The 20,377-nt window shown below is 34.9% G+C and overlaps 1 protein-coding gene across 1 annotated transcript in view; it reads left to right on the forward strand.

Moving 5' to 3' along the window:
* Positions 1–3,592: 3,592 nt before the first annotated feature.
* Positions 3,593–20,377, forward strand: part of LOC145663579 (NPC intracellular cholesterol transporter 2 homolog a-like) — a 45,517-nt gene continuing 28,732 nt past the window's right edge. The window contains exon 1 of the mRNA XM_081729693.1: positions 3,593–3,709. Within this exon, the coding sequence (XP_081585819.1) occupies positions 3,622–3,709 (88 nt within the window). The 5' untranslated portion in view covers positions 3,593–3,621. The remainder of the gene's footprint in view (positions 3,710–20,377) is intronic.

Raw genomic sequence — 20,377 nt, forward strand, 5'->3', positions numbered from 1 at the left:
TGGGAAACGATACCGTGTCCACTCGTCGTTTTCTAGTCCTGCTGATTTCAAATCTCGACAACCTTTATTATGAACTGATTTTGAACAATATTTTTTTGAATATACAGAATTCACAAGAATTTAATATTGCTGAGTCTTTTAACGTGGTCAGGATTTCCCGTCAACATGATGAACCATTCAATCTTAAATTGCATAATAATATTAGTACCAGAAGAAAGTAGACTACTTTAATCAAAAAAGAAAATGGAAAAAATAAAAAGATAATGCGGCAACCTACCAGAATACCGTACATAGTATTACACACAAAGTCTTGGTTTGATGTGAGAACCGCTAGATAAAACCACAGATATTCCATATATGTTTTGAGTGTTTTGGTGTTCTCCAGGGAGAAGAAGTGAAGCCAATATTGTGCCAGACGTATGAACTTGAAAAAATCAATGGCAGTACAGTAAGTAGTCTTTCATGAACACTTGTCAAAGGTCACATCCTGGTCGCATCAAGCTCGAAATAACGTTCTGGTCGGTTACGGAGCAGGAGCAGGCTCTCAGCTCGTATGTGGGAACGGTGCTTAGCTAACTAAAACAATCTTTGTTTCCAAAGTTAAAGTACGAACTTGCTTGATATTATACATTCATATTGTTTGTGAATCCATTAGGAACAAGTACAATTTTGTGAATTAAGCTACATTATCGTAAAGAAACTTCTGAAAATCCCCAGTCGCAGTGTTGCCTAAACGGTAACCATGGATCAGCACACCCAGTCCAAATTTCTCAGTTGGGGATTATAGATTCAATATGTTTTTTTGTACGAGATTTCGGATAGTTTCAGTATTTTGTGTTTTGTGTGGATCCATACAACGCAAATATAATTTCTAAGCCATGAACCAATTTGTTCAGCCAGAGAAGATCATGATTGGTAGCCCTAACTTCGGCCGTATTGTTACAAATGTTTGATAGGTGCCATTAAAACTTTGGAACAACAATATTCTCATTTTAAAAACTGGCCTATATGTATTCAGTGAGAAGCAGTTATATGGGTTTATGAAGGATAAGCTTTAATTTAGCTTTCAGAAGAATCTGCATGTTATCTAATTTGCTACCTAGAAAGTTGCCATTAAGCACGTAAGCAGAAATTTATTTTGAGAAGGGTCCAAAGCTTTTGGAGGTTTTCAACTCCAATAGGTTTCCTAAAATTTAAAAAAAAGTCGGGATTTCGCAGAAAGAGGTTCCACACGATCAGGAGCAACCCTCTGGGCACAGGTCTGGTTATCAGTCTGGATTAATAGACGTACGAAGTTTGTCCCACTGGTTGTGCTGTCTGTGGATGTGGAAGCCTTTTAGCTTCTAGAAAGGTGTTTCTATCTCTAAATATTAGAAAGTTAGGCACGGTGGCTCAGTGGTAGAGCGCTTACTCCTGGCGTTTGGGATCCATAGTTCGATCTTGACCAAGCAAATTTTTGGTAGACAACAACGTGTCCGTGGGTTTTCTCGAGGTATTTCCCTTTCCTCCCACAATTTCTATCCTCTAATTCTTTCATCATCATCCAATTCTTCTTAGTCATCCGTTTCTCTTACTCTGAGTGCATTATCGTGGACGTTATCATATTCCATTGTATTTAGTTTCCAAATAGAGCTTCCACTGGTTTAAAGGCATTACATATTAAGTAGTACACCTTTATGTTTCTCTTTATCTCTGGCAAGAACTGAGAATGAAGTCTAATCAGCATATATATATAATACAAATATACATACTATGCAGATGCATTCAGTTTAGATTAAATTGTTTACAATTAGCTAACACGGTTTTCCGTTTACTTTTGTGGCTGCTACTCGAGTTTATAACCATTGGAAGAACATAGAACACGTTAGGGTAATTCAGATTCCGACCTTGAATTGTAGGCAATGATAATTTCAAAAGATTACCACAGAGTAAATCTCCAACTCTGCCCCGAAATACAGAAACTTAATCTCGTAATCATATTTTCATTCATGCTTAATAGGGTTGGAAATATTTTCGCATTACCTTTGCTACGTGCGGCCCGTGGTTCGATCTGCGGCCAAGTAAGTTTGTAATGTACAAAATCATGTCCGTGTGTTTTCTTATGGTACTTTCATTTTCTCCCACATTCTCATGTTACCATTCTTCCATCATCCTTCACTTGACTTAATCATCCGTCTCTCTTAGTCCTAAAGGGCGTAATCGTGGGACGTTAAACTGAAATACTTAATTTCGTTTCAGTATTTTAGTAGTACAGCATCCCTTCAGGCATTGAAATTCACCCCCTGCGAAAAATCTGAAATCATCACTAACTGTCGATCCATTTCTTTCGTACCTCAGACGCTGAAAAGAGACGCTAATTTGAAGAAACAATTAAATTAAGAAAATGAAACAGCTGTCAAAAATTTGAAAAAAAAAAAATCTTAATTTGCCCTATTTTTCTCTTATTTAACACCTATCCCCCCACTCTCTCTTTTTTATTATTACAATATCTTCTTTACATTGATGTGTGTAGTATGTATGTGTGTGACGAGCTCAAATCGTGCATTTCCTTCGTCTTTTTTGTTTAACCATAAAATTAATAAAATTAGTTAATTGTTTCCTGCTAATGATATATAATTTTCCGTTATGCAACCAAAGCTATTCTGAAGTTCACATATACACTATGGTACACAGGGTATCTTCGAGAATTACATTTCGTATTGAATGGGAAAGCATTTTAGTTGATTTTGTAAATTAATTGATTAGTATTCCATCTAGCACCGAGGTTATATAAGACTTAGACACATTGCTTAACATATGACCAGAGAAATATGAGCTTCCATCGGGAACCAAACTAGTAAACCAGGATCTTCTGAGCAAAATGCTCGTATGCTAACCATATTGGCACGAAGCAGTTAATGAAAACATCTTATAACAAAAAGAAGAGAAATATTTAGTAGCCAATAAAGAAACATATAAGAAACTATTTTTTTTTAGAATGTGCACAAAAAAGGAGAGAGTAATTTTGTAGATGGTAAAAAATTAAGATTGATTTGAGATTGACTTCATTTTGTGTTGATTTGAATCAACGTAACGCAAAATCTGGGTTTTAGTTTTTAACAATAGACATAAAGATATTGATTTGTGTATGTTTTGCGTATATTACGCAATACATTATTTTCGAAGGCTGCTATTGATTGCGCCTTTATGGTTATAAATGAATTAGGTGCTCTCAATAGCTGCTTTCGTGTATTATAATAAATGTCCCAATACTTTTACATTCTTAGTCCCATGTTTCCATCTTACCCCACTAGAAAAATATTTTATCTTTTATGCATTTTATGAAAGCGTTGCATTTTGTAGTCATATTTCTTCGATGAAAACTACCTCTATACATTCTTTGTTAATAATGTACAAACGAACGTCATATGTTCTTCTAAATACCTGAAATTATATCCAGGGAATAACCATGTTTTATTTGTTCACAGACGAAGTGTTTAATTGCTAGACATATGACGTGAGAAATAATGTATGTGGGAAATTAACTTTTAAACTAAGCTTACAATATTGTTATTATTATTAGCTCGTCCTCGAATGTTCTTAATTAACGAAAGACTTCTGTAGTGTAAAGATATATTCAGCATGAGTAAACCTCAGATATTATTTCTATGTTTAATATTTGTGGTAACTGTTTTCGGTGGAGAATTAAAAGTAAGGTTATGTCGCAATGGTAAGTAAATATTCGTTAGTCTATAATCATTTCTATTAATTGTGATAGTATTATTTGGCGTGTATTTCTTTATGTTTTTTTAATTAATAAAGCTTAGATTAATATTTAATTTTAGCTTAATAAAGCTTAGATAGTAACTATGAAACAGCAAAGATTACTAAAAATGAAGTTTACCCGAAGATACGCACGATCAAAAGGTCTAAAATGTTTTCTAGCATCTCTTTCCTGTTTCATATCAAGTATTTTTATCAATGTTTCACAGTTAACAAATGACAAACATAGATAGAATGAGATACTTAACGATGTATCTTTTCTACGTGTACACTGCGAAACGGATCAATTTAGTTGTAGTGCGACATCTTCAAATTTTAACTAGCTCAGAATTTTGTCCAATTTTTGTCCAAACAAGAAAAATATTTTACCATTATTTGAAGTTTACAAAAAATTTCTTGATGGTAAAAAATGAACGAAGTTCTGAGCTACATACAATTCGAATATGATAGTGTTGTCAATGGCTCAAGCGGCTATGCTCACGGCTCAGCCGAGAAGTGAGCCGTGCCAACAGCTCACCCAACCGAGCCGGATGGAGCCTATGGCTCACTTGAGCCGAGCAGAACAGAGCCGATGTTTCATCTGAGCCGAGCCAAAGCGAGATGGCTCACCTGAGCCGAGCCGAACTGAGCCGGTGGTTCATCGCAACTGAGCCAAACCGAACCCATAGTCTCGTGAGCCAAAAGGAACCAAGCCCTGGCTCACCTGAGTCGAGCCGAACCGAGCAGATGGCTCATCGCAACTGAGCTGGTGTCACGGTGGAAACCTGCATTGTGAAAAACGTACCGGGAGTACAAAATCACCGGAGATTTCTTAGCTTCCGGTAAGATTTCACCGGGGAATTTATACCCAGATGCTGTTTTAAAATATAGAAGTGGAAAGTTAACTTCAATGGTAGGAATCGACCGAACATTGCCAAAGGATTCGATTAAGACAGTTCCGACACTATTGTTATAACTTTCCTTTGACCTAACCGGGAGTAAGATTTCACAGGGGAAATTTGTATCCCTCATGCTGTTTTAAAATGTAGAAGTTGAAAGTTAACTTCAATGATATGGAGAAGTTATAATAATATTGTCGGCACTATCATAATCGAGTGCTTTGGCGATGTCCAGTAAATTCATACCATTGAATTTAACTTTCCATTTTCATATTTTAAAACAGTATGGGGATACAAATTTCCAAGTGAAATGTTACCCCCTTCTACACCAAGGAGAGGTATAACAATAGTGTCGGAACAATGTTAATCGCGTCCTTTGGCAATGTCCAGTCGATTCCTACCATTAAAATTAACTTTCCACTTCTATATTTTAAAAAAATATGAGGGTATAAATTCCCCACCCCATGGCTAGACGAAAGAGAAGTTATAACAATAGTGTCGGAACTATCTTAATCGAGTTCTTTGACAATGTCCAGTCGATTCCTACAATTGAAGTTAACTTTTCACTTCTATATTTTAAAACAGCATGAGGATACAAATTCCCCGGTGATATATTACCCCCCTTATAGCGTATTCTGCGGAATACGCTATAAGGAAAATCAAAGATAGCAATCAGGGCCTACAGTTGAACGGTATTCACCAAGTTATGGTGTATGCTGATCATGTAAATTTAATAGGGGATGATAGGAGAACAATAGAAACAAATGCAGAGATCTTGTTAAACGCTTGCAGGGACATGGGTTTAGAAGTAAATGCAAAGAAAACTAAATGCATAGAAGCGCGTCGGGGCCGGAATACAGCAAATTATGGATGCGTTATAATATTAAATAATACTTTTGATAAAGTGGTTTTCATTGGGTCCTGTGGTCATACTTAGCGGACGAATCACTGTCAACGATTATGTCGCAATTTTAGGAGACCACTTGCATCCTATGGTCCGGATGTTGTTCCCGGACAATGACGCCATCTTCCAGGATGATAATGAACTCATTCACACAGCTGGCGTTGTTGCAGCGTGGTTTGAGGAACATCGGGATGAAGTTCAACACCGCCCCTGGCCCGCCCAATCCCCAGATATCTACATAATTGAACATCTGTGGTCCGTCTTGAAAACACGACTCTGGCAACGATTTCCACCTCCATCCTCTCTCAAAGAACTGGCCGTTGGTGTAAAATTCCACGAGGAATGGTGTAAAATTCCACTTGCTACCATTCACGACCTCTATGCCTCCATCCCACGTCGCATCAAGGCTGTTCTGAAGGCGAAAGATGGCCCGACACCATATTAATCTGGTAAGTTGCAATTTCGTTCAGGTGTTTCCATTTTTCTAATCACCATCTGTACAGTTCTTTGTTAAATTGAATGTTACAAATTTTATTCTTGGTGGTTCTACAATGAACAAAAGCTAGACCAAGTTCTGAATAATTAAATTTAGAATTTGAAGATTCGCAATACTAGTGATGGAAGTGGCGAAATTTTGAAGTGGCACTCGCTCTTTTATTTCAATGACGACAAAAATGGGACAAAATTCAAAAAACTGGAACGAGTTAAAACTCGAATCTGAAAACATCGCATTACAGCTAATAGAAGTGGCCAAATTTTGAAGCAGCCCACTCTCGTTTATTTGAATATTTTTTTTCTTGGGTGGACAAAAATTGGACATAATTCTGAGCTAGTTAAAATTCGATTTTGAAGATGTCGCACTACAGTTGATCGAAGTGTGATAAATATTGAAATTGACCTCCCTCGTTTATTTAAATAGTACATTTTTTTCTTTTATGGACAAAAATGCACTAGAATTGGACAAAATTCTGAGCTAGTTATAATTCAAATTCGAAAATGTCGCACTACAACTAAATAGACAACTGCGAAACAATAGTTTCCAGCAGAAAATGTCTATTATTATTATTATTATTATTATTATTATTATTATTATTATTATTATTATTATTATTATTATTATTATTATTATTATTGCCAACTAACTATACATATTTTTGCATCTAAATATTCCTTGCCCCCTTTTTCGATTCTCTCGTAAACTATGCATAAGAAATATACACTCGTTTTGTTTTCGACCTAATTTATCGATTGAAATTTGTCTTATGTTTGTGTATTGTTATAGTTAAACTGTAATTAAAATTCAGGAAATAATAATAAGTTTGGAGTCTCTTAAGCATATAGTTTGCTATCGTAACGGTTACTTTACCGGTTTCTATGCGTAATTATCATACCCAAAGAAGCATTCAACAAGGAAGATCCCTCTTAACTAGAAAATCTCTAAGTTTTGTCCCACGGTTATGCCAGTTGGACTAAAGGAGACGGTGATGATGAAAGATGAATGAAATAGTGGAAACTAAAAAGTGGGAGGAAACGGGAGAACCCAGAGAAAACCCACAAGCACGGTGTTTGTCCACCACAAAGTGCACACGGCGCGAGCTGGGATCGAACTAGGGACCGCAAGCATCGGAGGTAAACACTCTACCACTGAGACACCGCGCCCCCGACTCTTAACTAGAGGCTTAATATTGGACTAAGTAAGGTTTGGTCAAGTGTTATATAAATGGAGTACGGAATTGGACAGTATGATTAAGAGATTTAGAAATTATGGAAGTCAAAGAAGAGATATCTAGTGAGTTTCGAAACGTGGTGTTGGAGGAATACGAAGAAAATAAAATGGACAGAGATACTAACAAACAAAGATGTTTTAAAACGGTTATTAGAAAGAAAAAAGGAGGCTCTTAACAAGCATCCTTCGTAAGAAGACGAATTAGATTGGACACATCTTGCGAAAAAATTGTCTTCTTCATATGGCCATGGAAGGAAAAATGGAAAGAAAGCTACGAATAGGAAGAAGAAGAGCAAACTGATCGATGGTGTGAAGAATAGAATAAAATATTGGGAGTTAAAAGATGAAGCTGAAGATCGAGAAACTTGGTAGAAACATTTGTAGGTTCAAACGTAAAAAAAAAAAAAAATAATCCCTACTAGCATGTTGGTTTGCAGCAAGTCTTTCACTATATTTGATTTTAACTTGTTAGACTTTCCGTGCATTGTACACCTGCTGCAGGCTTTTTGAAAGAGTTTCCCTCAAATGTCGTAATTTGATTTTCACTTGCTAGATTTTACTTGCCTTGGAGGCTTGCTACAACTTTGTAGCAAGTGTGTCAGTTCTAGTTTCCACCAACAGGTTGCACAAAAGTCTAATCTTAGAAATCTCCCGGCCAGGTCGTCATTTGTAGTAGGAGCGAAATATGCAAAAGGAAATGTGTTACAGCAAAATAATTTTTAGATTATTTTGTCACATTTTGCTGTTGCAGAATTTTAGACCATATTGTTATTTTCTTTGATATCATTTGGATTCTTAATTCTTGCTGGTATGAGTGTAAGTTTACATGCAGTACTTTCTGAAAGCGTTTCACTTCCAAAAAGGCATTCGATAAGGTATGGCATGCAGCTCTCATATATAAACTTACCCGTCTGACACTTCCCATATCATATATCAGGTTTATCTATAATTTTCTTCACAACCGTATTGCTTATGTTGCTCTTAATGACACTTTCTCGCACCCGATATTTATTCTCTCTGGAGTACCACAAGGGTCTACCTTATCACCTTTGCTGTATCTTCTATATGTAGCAGATATGCCACCATTGCAACCAAACACACATATTTTTCAGTATGCAGACGACACTGCATTTCTTACACTAGGCCGGACTATTCATCGTATAAGTACTGAAATTAATGCAGCAATTCAAACTTTTCTCACCTGGTGTACGAAGTGGCGTCTGAAACTCAACCCAGATAAAACACAAGCAATAGTGTTTCTCCCGCCAAAACGCAGATCATGGGTACATCGAAATCCTTCACTTCTGAATATCCAAGTAGATAACATGCGGGTTCATCCAGCTAAACATGTAACGTATCTGGGAATTATTTTTGACCACCACCTCACTTGGCGCCCTCACCTTCAGAATGTAATACAGAAAGCATATAACAGGATTAACCTCCTCAAACGCCTCACGGGTACTACTTGGGGGCCACGAGCTAATACCGTTCTTAACACCTACAAAGTATTCTTACGACCAGTCCTGACCTACGGATTCACTGCATGGATAGCCGCACTCCAGCGTCATTATGAAAAACTGAAAATACTAGAACGACATGCCATACGAATAGCCTACAGAATAAAACTTCCTAGTCCTACTCAAGATCTTTACGAAATTATACCCTTTCCACATCTTCTGTTCCATCTTGAAGCTTTACGGACGAAGTATATTACTAACCGATTCGAGTCCTGGCATCCCTTACTCCTAACCACAATGCAAGCAGATATCCCGTTCAATCCACTTCGCAAATTACTGGATGCACCTACTTGTCGCTACTCTTTGCACTTTACCGCTATACCCTACCTCCTGATCATCCGGATTTAGACGCAGTTGCAGCTTTTTCATCATCCTCATTTCATAACACCTTCATCCTCTGCACAATAACAACCTCATGTCTTACCAGGGCACCGTTTGTCTTCATCACGTCCAAAGTTGGACAGAACATAACATTCATCTGTTACACTATCACGTCTGTGTTGTGTTGTCACAGCGCACTACATGTTCCTCTTTTCATTTACTTCTTCTAATTTTCTTTTTCTCTTTTTTATCATGATCAAATAAAATAGAACCTGAATAAAATGATGATTAATTCCCCAGACCATCTATTGTACTTGTATTAGCAACACCAATACGTATTGTAACCTATGCCAAAGAGAGGGCGTAACCCTCTAATGGCTGGGAGTAGGAACTTATTTTATAAGGATAAAACAAAATTTAATGAATAAAGATTTCAATGTTACCCTATTCCCGTACCCGAGAAAAAAATGCACTTCCATAAATCTTGTGTTAGTCAGCAGGCAGTGGCGAGTGGCGATTAACTTTGTATACGCGGCTTAGACTTTCTATTCTAAAAGAAAAATGCATCTTTTACCATTTGTTTTACAAGTACATCACTTGGTCTTTCCAAGTGGTATATTTGTATTATAGTAAAAAAATGCACTTTTCTTCTGCAATGAAAGTGCACGCTGTACTCGCTAATGCATGCCTCAATGTGCTATCACTAGCAGCAGACTTGCAGAGGAAGTAAAGTGCTTGCTGCAGGCTTGATATGCTAATTTCCACATACTTGCAGCAGAGTTGCAATGCAAGTATATACCTGCAGAAGACTTACTACACTCACTTGATGAAAACCTGCTGTAGACTTGCAATGCAAGTATACACTTGCAAAAGACTTAATACAAACTTGCTGTAGACTTGCTAGGGACTTGCAGTTCAAGTGGTATCCTTGCAAAGACTTGCTTTCAACCTACATAAACTTGCTGCCAACTTGTGCACTTGCAGTGCACGTGATATACTTGCATATACTTGCGTCAAACCTGCACAACTTGCTGTGCACTTGCAGTGCAAGTGGACACTTACAGTAGGTTTGCTGTGCAAGTAAACCCCTTACAGAAACTTGCTTTGCAAACTTACCATACACTTGTACTGCAGGCGTGCTGCAAGTTCGAAGAGCGTCAACTGGGAAGTTTGCATTAAACTTGCATCAAACTTGCAGACTTGCGTCACAAGTCTGCTGCAAGTTTGCCAGACTTGGGTTGCAAATCTGCTGCAGGTTTGTTGCAAGTAATTTTTGCTATCTGGGATACCAGGACTTGCCAAAAGGTACAATATTTATTAACAATAACAATGCATAATGGCATTTTTTACCTTGAAAATAATGTATATTATTATGCAATGGTAAAAGTTATATATTGCACCATTATACCCCGGCAAAGTTACTTCAGCATTCGACCTTCACCGGACGAAATCGAAACTTTTTAAGATCCTAGTAATTGTTTTCAATAAATTTATTATTATTATTATTATTATTTCTTTCTGTATAATGATAGTTTCTCTTGAGCTATTTATGTTGTACACAATATATCTCGAGCATTTTTCCTGAACGAGGTAACCACACTTTCCTCTCAAGCACGGAAATAGTTTCGTATCTTCCATTCTATTCTCTCATCCTAAGTGTATATTTTGATTTGTCTTTGTCTTTCCTTCTATATTGCATGATGTTTCTCTTTTTCCTTAGTAGACTTCCAGTTTATGATATGCTTAACAACTCTTATTGAGTGTATATGTCCACCTGTCTGTCTGTCGAGACAGGTATCAAAGTAAAAATGATAAGATATCTTGTCGTCCTTCTTGAAGTTCTTATATTCTGCTTACCTTTGTAATTCAATTTTGCCAGTGTTTTTTGTGCCGCTCTTTTGTCGCTGCGTGGCCACCAATTTTTGGCGGGAGGTCGCTAGTTGTCCCGGTGATCCACCGACGCTTGCTACATGGGGAATATAGTTCAACTAAACAACAATGAAAATAGTGGAGAAATTAGAAATGACAGAGCTCAATAGTTTACATTGCTCATTTCGAAATACAGCTAGATGATTAAACTTACAAGGAATGACAAAAATTAGTGAAACTTTGCATTATACTAAGCAAATTTTGGAGGGGAAACCGAGCATTCCCAGTAGGGATACTTCAGTTGGTATTTTTGAGGGGAAACAAAGTGTGTTTGAGGGGGGAAATCCCCCTCAACCCCCCGGTAATTCGCACCCTGCTCTAAAGGGCATAATCTTGGAATTGTAAGATTTCATTTCATTTCCGAAGTTTTGTAGTACAGCACCCTTTCTGATATTGAATTTCATCCCTGGGAAAATTTGAAATCATCACTGATTGTTGATCCATTTCTTCCGTAGCTCGGGCGCTTAAAAGGAACGCTAATTTTAAGAAAGAAACAATTAAATTTAAAAAATGAAACAGCTGTCAAACTTTTGAAAAAAATAATCTTTATTTGCCCTATTTTCGTCCTATTTTTTTCCTTTCTTCCCCTCCTCTCTTTTTATTATTACAATGCCTCCGTAACATTAATGTGTGTAGTTTGTATGTTTGTAAGTGTGTGTGTGATGAGTTCAAATCGTGCATTTTTTTCACTAACTTACATACTTAACTACTACACAATTCTCACTTCATCTCTTTGTTTAACCATAAAATTAATAAAATAAGTTAATTGTTTCCTGCTAATTATATATAATTTTCAGTTATGCAACCAAAGCTATTCTGAAGTTCACATATACACTATGGTACACAGGGTATCTTCGGGAATTACATTTGGTATTGAATGGAAAAGCATTTTAGTTGATTTTGTTAATTAGTTGATTAGTATTCCATCTAGCACCGCGGTTATATAAGACTTAGACTCATTGCTTAACATATGACCGGCGTCATATGAGCTCCCACCGGGAATCAAACCAGCAAACGAGGATCTCCTGCGCAAAAGGCTCGTTTCCTAACTTTGTTTCCATGAAAGTGTTAATGAAAACATCTTACAAGAAAAAGGAAAGAAACATATAATAGCCATAAAGAAACATATAAAAAACTATCCTTTTAGAATGTGCACAAAAGAGGAGAGAGTAATTTTCTAGGTGGTAAAAATTAAGATTGATTTGAAATTGATTTGATTTGGTGTTGATTTGAGTCAACGCAACGCAAAATCTGGGTTTTAGTTTGGAACAATAGACAAAGCTATAATTGATTTTTGTATATTTTGCGTTTATTACGCAACACATTCTTTTCGAAGGATGCTATTGAAAGCGCCTGTATGGTTATAAATGCATTAGATGCTCTCAGTAGCTGCTTTAGTCTATTATAGACAATCTCTCAATACCTTTACATTCTTAATCCCATTCTTAATCTTATTTTTATGCATTTTATGAAAGCATTGCATTTTGTAGTCACATTTCTTCGATGGAAACATCCTTCATAAATCCTCTGTTAATAATACATAAACAGAGGTTATATGTGCATGTGCATCCGAAAAACTAGCATTACTTCGAGAAAATAATGTATGTGAGAAACTAACTTTCAACGTAAGCTTGCAATATTATTATTATTACTTCCTCGTGATGCATCATCAACTTGAATGTTCTTATTTAACAAAAATTGCAGTAATGTAAAGATAAGTATAGCATGAGTAAACCTCAAGTATTGTTTCTATGTTCTATATTTGTGGTAACTGTATTCGGCATAGAGTTAAAAGTAAGGTTATGTCGCAGTGGTAAGTAAATATTAGTTAGTTTTAATTATATTAATTAATTGCAATAGCATTGCTTTTTTTTGGTGTGTGTTTCTTTTTTGTTTTATTTTAAATCGATTAAGCTTACATAGTAACTGTGGAAACAGAATTTCTTAAAATGTAGTTTACTCGAAGGTACGCATCATCAGTGTTAAATTTTTTAACGAACTTAAAATGTTCGTTACTGAATTTTCTATGTGTGTAGATGGGTGGGTGGGTTGGATATGCGTATATGTGTGTGTTTATGTATTTCTCTTATTTGCAAATTTTTTAGATTGTGAGCCCTCCATTGGATAGAGCATCAAAAATTATCTTAGAAAGTGACGTAATTTTTCGCGTCACTCTTACTGGCACCTAGATATTGGTCAAAAAATTCGAATTTCGGGAATTTTAAAGAGTCATATCTCGGGAACCATAATCGCAGAAAGATTATATTGGTGTTGATCAATACCTAAGACGATGGTAAACATTTAGGTGCCAAACAGTAACCGGGTTATTCGTGATATCAAAAGAAGACAAAAAGTCCTATTGCATGTTGCCGAATCCCTCGTCGTGGAGGGTGACAGGGAAGCCAACTTGGAATTGAAACTCTAATCGTGACAATTGGAACGTAATATAAAGACGTGCATATCAGATATTTTTATTATTACAATATCTTGTTTACTTTGATGTGTGTAGTATGTGTGTGGTGAATTCAAATCTTGGGAATTTATTTTCACGCACTTACATATTTACCTATTACATAATTTTCACTCAACTTGCTGTTTTACTATAAAATTAATAAAGTTAGTTAATTGTTTCCTGCTAATTATATATATATTTCCGTTATGCAACCAAAACTATTCTGAAGTTGGCATATACACTATGGAACACTGGATATCTTCGAGAATTATATTTCGTATCGAATGTGAAGCATTTTACTTAGTTTTGTTGATTTCGTGCTTAGAGTTTCAGCCAGAACCAAGATTATATAATACATAGACCTACTGGTTAATATATGATCAGAGTCACATAAGCTACCACCGAATTAAACCTGGATCTGCCGTGCAAAAGGGGCGTATGCTAATCATATTACCACGAAGGAGTTCATAAAAAAAATCTTTCAACACAAAGGTAAATAAAAACACATAATAATAATGAAGAAACTTATAAGAAACTATACTTTTAGAATATGAACAAAGAAAGGGAAGAGTAATTTTGTTGATGGTAAAAATTGAGAAATGGAAATACGGGTTCATTCTGCAACGATTCACGTCAACGCAACGCAAATTCTGTGTTTTACTTAGGAACAATAGACTCGAAGCTATAATTGATTTTTTCATATTTTCCGTACATTACGCAACATATTCTTTTCAAAGCATGCTATGGAATACACCTGTATTATCATAAAAACATTAGGTGCTCTCAGTAGCTTCAATAATCCATTATAATCACTCTTCCAACGCTTTTACATTACTAGCCCCATTTTTCCATCTTACCCCCAAAGAAAAATATTTCATCTTTTATGCATTTTACGAAAGCGTTGCATTTTGTAGTAATATTTCTTCGATGAAAACTACCTCTATACATTCTTTGTTAATAACGTACAAACGAAGGCCATATGTGCATCTAAACAACTAGAATTACTTCCAGGGAATAACCATGTTTCATTTGTTTACAGACAAAGTGTTTAAGTGCTAGACGTATAACGTTGAGAAATTATGTACGTGGGAAATTAACTTTCAAATTAAGCTTATAATATTGTTATTATTATTAGCTCGTCCGCGTATGTTCTTATTTAACGAAAGACTTCTGTAGTGTAAAGTTACCTTCAACATGAGTAAACCTAACGTATTATTTCTATGTTTAATATTTGTGGTAACTGTATTCGGCGGAGAGTTAAAAGTGAGGTTATGTCGCAATGGCAAGTAAATTTCATTAATTTTTATTAATTGCGATAGTTTATTTTAAATTAATAAAGCTTAGGTTAATGTTTAATTTTAGATTAATAAAGTTTAAATAGTAACTGTGAAATCGCAAAGATTACTTAAAATGAAGTTTACTCGAAGATACGCACGATGAAAATGTCTGAGATGTTTTCTGGCATCTTTCCTGTTTTACAAGTACTATTTCTATCAATGTTCACCCAGTGCCGGATATACGTATAACCTAAACAAGCTATACCTTACGGCCCTCCGGTCTTGGGGGCCCAAAAAATTAAAGCAAAAAATTGAGTGCATATTTCCAAAATATAAGCAAAACAATAAATAAAGTATAATCTACATATAACAATAGTGCTTCGTTTGTGTAGGTCCATATGATGTATGTAATGGGGCCCCTTCTGCTAGCCAGAATCCTAAAACATCACTAGTTTCTTCATTTTCTATGTGGGGTCCTACGTTCATCGGAACACATAAAGGGCCCCATTATCTTCAGTAGCTTAGAGCCCCATCAAACCTAAATCCAGCTCTGGTTTCACCGTTAACAAATAACAATTAACGATAGATAGGATGAGATACTTAACGATGTACAGTATCTTTTCTACGTATACACTGCTTAATTAAATAAACAATAGTTTCCAGCAGAAAAATTCTATAATAATAATAATAATAATAACAATAATAATAATAATAATAATAATAATAATAATTATTATTATTATTATTATTATTATTATTATTATTATTATTATTATTATTATTATTATTATTATTATTATTATTATTATTATTATTATTATTATTATTATTATTATTATTATTATTTCTTTCTGTAAAATGATTGTTTCTCTTGAGTTATTTATATTGTATACAATATCTCGAGCATTTTTCCTGAACAAGGTAGTCACACTTCCCTCTAGAAATATTTTCATATCTTCCGTTCTATTCTTTCGTCCAAAGTGTACCTTTTGATTTGCCTTTGTTCTACCTATCTATATTTCATGATACTTCTCTCTTTTGCTTATTAGACTTTTAGCTTAGGATATGTTTAACAACTCTTATTGAGAGTCATGTTCTTCCGTCTGTCTGTCGAGATATATATCACAGTAAAAATAATATCTCGTAATCCTCCTTGAAGTTGTTATTCTGTTTATCTTTGTAATTTCCTTTTTCCAGTATTTTTCGTGCCGCTTTTTCGCTGTCCATTTCTCTACCGATTTCTTAATCCATTATTGAGCTTAAAATTAATCTTCATAACATTGTGTGCGATCATTAATGTAAGTTTGGCCATTTGGTTTGGTCACTTGGTTAGCTTTGTATGATGGTATTGCGAGGGTGAATTCTGGTTTATTTTGTTGAGAATTAGATGTGAAATTTTATATATTTATTACGGTTGACTGGAGGTTGACTCTGATGAGAAAACAATCTGCACTGGCGGTGCAGAGGGTAGAGGTTGTGAGTATTCCGTTTGCTAATAATTAGGTAAACGTTGAGGCAGTGATGTGTATTTAGGATTTTGTTTCGGGTGCCTATGCACGACACGAGGAAGCAGGGTGGTAATTGCCCACCGGAGTTTGAGAATTAAATATATTTTAAAAGATTGTCTACTAATATACTAGGAAAAAACTTGAAACTCTTATGTCGATGGAGGATCTTATTTCCCCCTCCTGCAAAACTAAAATGACGCTCCTACAAACACATGTTGAATATTTGTCATCTCATTTTAACTTAACTGATTTCATATTAAAAAAACAATAGAAGTATTCAGTTTTATCTGCACGTTTTTACCTGATAGACAATATTGTGACAAGATGAAGCTGAAATGTCTACATTGATTCCAGTTTTAAAGACAAGAATTGCATACTGGTGATGTGATACAAATATTTAGCAGTGAATCTAACCGTTTTTTCTATTCATAGAAAAAAAGGAAGCTTCCTCTTGGCTTACCTAATTGTTGTGTACCGCATTATGTACTACACTTATTGGGAGGAGGATCTTCTGGACTGCACCTGTTCAAGGGCGCCCATGTTGTGGTTTCAAAGGGGGGGCAAGAAAAAGCGACATTTCAAATATAGTTTCAAATTTTGCTGTAACTATTCTAAAAATTCTATAGGGTTTTCGATATTCCGGAGTACAATTTCCTCTAGGGAGGGGGAGAAGCGTCCCAACTTGCCCCCCTTCCTGATGGGTGCCCTTGCACCTGTATGATTGATATTAAAAGCATTGGCCACTCTAAGTAGGAAGCGAAAATCCAACAAAATTAATCTACCAACAATGTTTTCATATCCTTAGTCACATAGAAAAATATATTTTTTATTTTATGCATTTTATGAAAGCATCATATTTTTTAGTAATTTTTTTCTGTGAGAACTACTTTTATAAATAATACAAAAACGAATTACATATGAACCTTTAAACAACTTGAATTGTTTTGAAACAATAACCGAGTTGTATTTGTTTACAGAAAAGAACTGTTTAAATTCTAATGTAAAACATTGAGAACTCATGTTGGAAACTATCTTTAAACCTAAAGTTGCAAATATTACTAATTTGTTTTTTTTCGAACAGCAACTCTAACAAGTTTTCTTATTTAAGAAAAGACCACTGTAGTGTAAAAACAAGTTCAACATAAGTACACCTCAAGTATTGTTTCTCTGTTTAATATTTGTAATAACTGTATTCGGTAGAGAATTAAAAGCAAGGTTAATGTCGCAATGGTGAGTAAATATTCGTTAGTCTAAAAGAGTGGCGTATTTATGGGGGCTTCCGGGCTTAAGCTCCGAAACAAAATCGTAAATACGCCACTGGTCTGGAATAATTTTTATTATTTGCAATAGGATTATTATTATTATTATTATTATTATTATTATTATTATTATTATTATTATTATTATTATTATTATTATTATTATTGGTGTATATTTCTTTATTGTTTTATTTTAAGCTTCGATAGTAACAGTGAACACAAGGATGATTTTTTAAACCGCAGTTTACACAAAGTGATCAAAAGGTCTGATATGTTTTCTGACATCTCTTTCCCATTTTATAGGTAGTATGTATGTCAATGTAAGGATGTATGTTACGCCGCTGAGAGAACACAATTAATGATAGATAGAATGTGATACTTAAGGATCCATCTCTTCTACTTTTACACTGCATAATGAAATAAACAATCTGTTTCCAGCAGAAAAAAGCAATTATCATTATTATTATTGTTATTGTCAACGAACTACATACAGTTTAGTATCTTAAAATTCTTTGCTTGCTTTTGCGATTTTCTTATAAACTTTGCATGAGAAATCTAACCTCTTTTTATTCTTCTCAACGTAATTTATCGATTGAAATTTGGTTTATGTTTGCACAGTATTATAGTTAAAGTACAATTAAAATTCAGGAAATAATAATCATTTTGGACTTTCTGTCTTAAGCATACAGTGTACTATAGTAACGGTTACTTTAACGGTGGCGAAAGAAGCATTGAAGAAGAAACAATCATTCTTAACTAGCAGGCTTAACATTGGACTAAGAAGGAAGTTGGTCAAATGCTAAATATGGAGCATTGGCCTATAAGGTTCCGACACTTGCACAGTACGGAAGTTAGAGAAGAAACATTTAGAGAGCTACGCAATTTTCTGTTGGAGAAACATAAAGAAGATAAAATGTACAGAGAGAGTAACAAACGAAGGATGTTTTAAAAGAGATAAGAGAGGAAAGGGCGCTTTTAACCAGCATTCTTCGTAGAAAGGCTGATTGGATTGGACATATCCTCCGACGAAATTATCTTCTTCATACAGCCATAGAAGAAAAGGTGGAAGGAAAGCGACGAATAGGAAGAATAAGAAGAAAACTGATAAACGGTTTGAACAATAGAAGAAAATATTTATTGGGAGTTAAAAGTGGAAGCTGAAGGTCGAGAAACGTGCAATCGAGAATTTTCTATCTTGGAACAAATATGTATAATTGTGCAATGCTAGAAGTTATATACCGTATCGCGCTGTTAGATGTCGATAAACTTACTTCAGCTTTTAGCGGATTTCGGATTTACCGGATAAAATAGTGTAACTTCACGCGGCCCTTTTTATTACCTTTAGCAGATTTATTATTATTATTATTATTATTATTATTATTATTATTATTATTATTATTATTATTATTATTATTATTATTATTATTATTATTATTTCTTTCTGTAAAACGATTGCTTCTCTTGAGCTATATATGTTCTATGCAATATCTCGAACATTTTTCCTGTCCGACATAATCACACTTCCTCTCAAGCACGGAAATGGTTTCGTATCTTCCATTCTATTCTCCCGTCCTAAGTGTATATTTTGATTTGTCTTTGTTCTTTCCTTCTATATTTCATGATGTTTCTCTTTTTCCTTATTAGACTTCCAGTTTATGATATACTTAACAACTCTTATTGAGTGTATATGTCCGCCTGTCTGTCTATCGAGACAAGTTTCAGAGAAAAATGGTAAGATATCTTGTCGTCCTTCTTGAATTTCTTACTGTGCTTATCTTTTTAATTCAATTTTACCAGTGTTTTTCGTGCCGCTCTTTTGTTGTCCGTTTCTCTGCCGATTTCTCAATCCATTATTATGCTTAAATCATTCTTCATAGCGTTACTTGCGACTATTAACGAAAATTAGGCTAATTGGTTTGCTCATCTGGTTAGTTTGGTATGATGAAATTGTGAGAGTAGATTTTGATTTATTTGGTAAGGACTTAGATTTGGTAAGGACTTAGATTTGAAACTTCAGGTATTTATTGTGATTGACTGTTGTGGGAAAGGTTCTGTAGGCGTGATGCGGAGTGTAAAGATTGTGAATAATAATTAGGTATAGGTTGAGGATTATTCACAGTAGAAATGAGTTGTTGCGTGTAGGTTGGTACTGAAAAGTTAGACTGCAAGGTTATAAGATTTCTTAAAGAAAATGTTCTATAGAGGTGGGGTTGGCCGTAAAAAAGATCAATCGCTTACGATAATTGCAGGTAATCCCTTTTCTTCATTAGATTTTCTTCATTAGGTTCCAGAGAATGAAGGTACTCATCTAGCTGCTGAACTATTATGTTACTTAATTGCTTTGTGTTAACTACGTATGTGATCTTCTGTTATACACTCAAATCTATTCTGAAGTTGACATATACAGTATGAACACAGGTTATCTTCCAGAATTACATTTCGTATTGAATGGGAAAGCATTTTAGTTGATTTTATTGATTTGGTGTTTAAGAGTTATATCCAGCGTAGGGGTTATATAAGACTTAGATTTACTGCTTAACACAAGATCGGAGCCATATGAGCTCCTGGAGGAAATCAAAATAGGATCTTCCGCGCGAAAGGCTCGTAATGCAACTATATTGCCCTAAAGGAGTTCATAAAAACATCTAATAACAAAAACGAAAGAATTAAACATTTAATAACCGTAATGAAACATGAGAAACTATCCTTTTAACCTGTGTACAAAAAGGGGAGAGTAATTTTGTTGGTGGTAAAAAATTAAGAAATCGAACTAAGGATGTCATTCAGTACCGATTTGAGTCAACGCAAAGCAAAATCTGGTTTTAGTAGGCAACAATAGACATG

The sequence above is a fragment of the Thermobia domestica genome, chromosome 11 (genome assembly GCF_964235325.1).
Source record: "Thermobia domestica chromosome 11, izTheDome1.hap1.1, whole genome shotgun sequence".
Lineage (NCBI taxonomy): Eukaryota > Metazoa > Arthropoda > Insecta > Zygentoma > Lepismatidae > Thermobia > Thermobia domestica.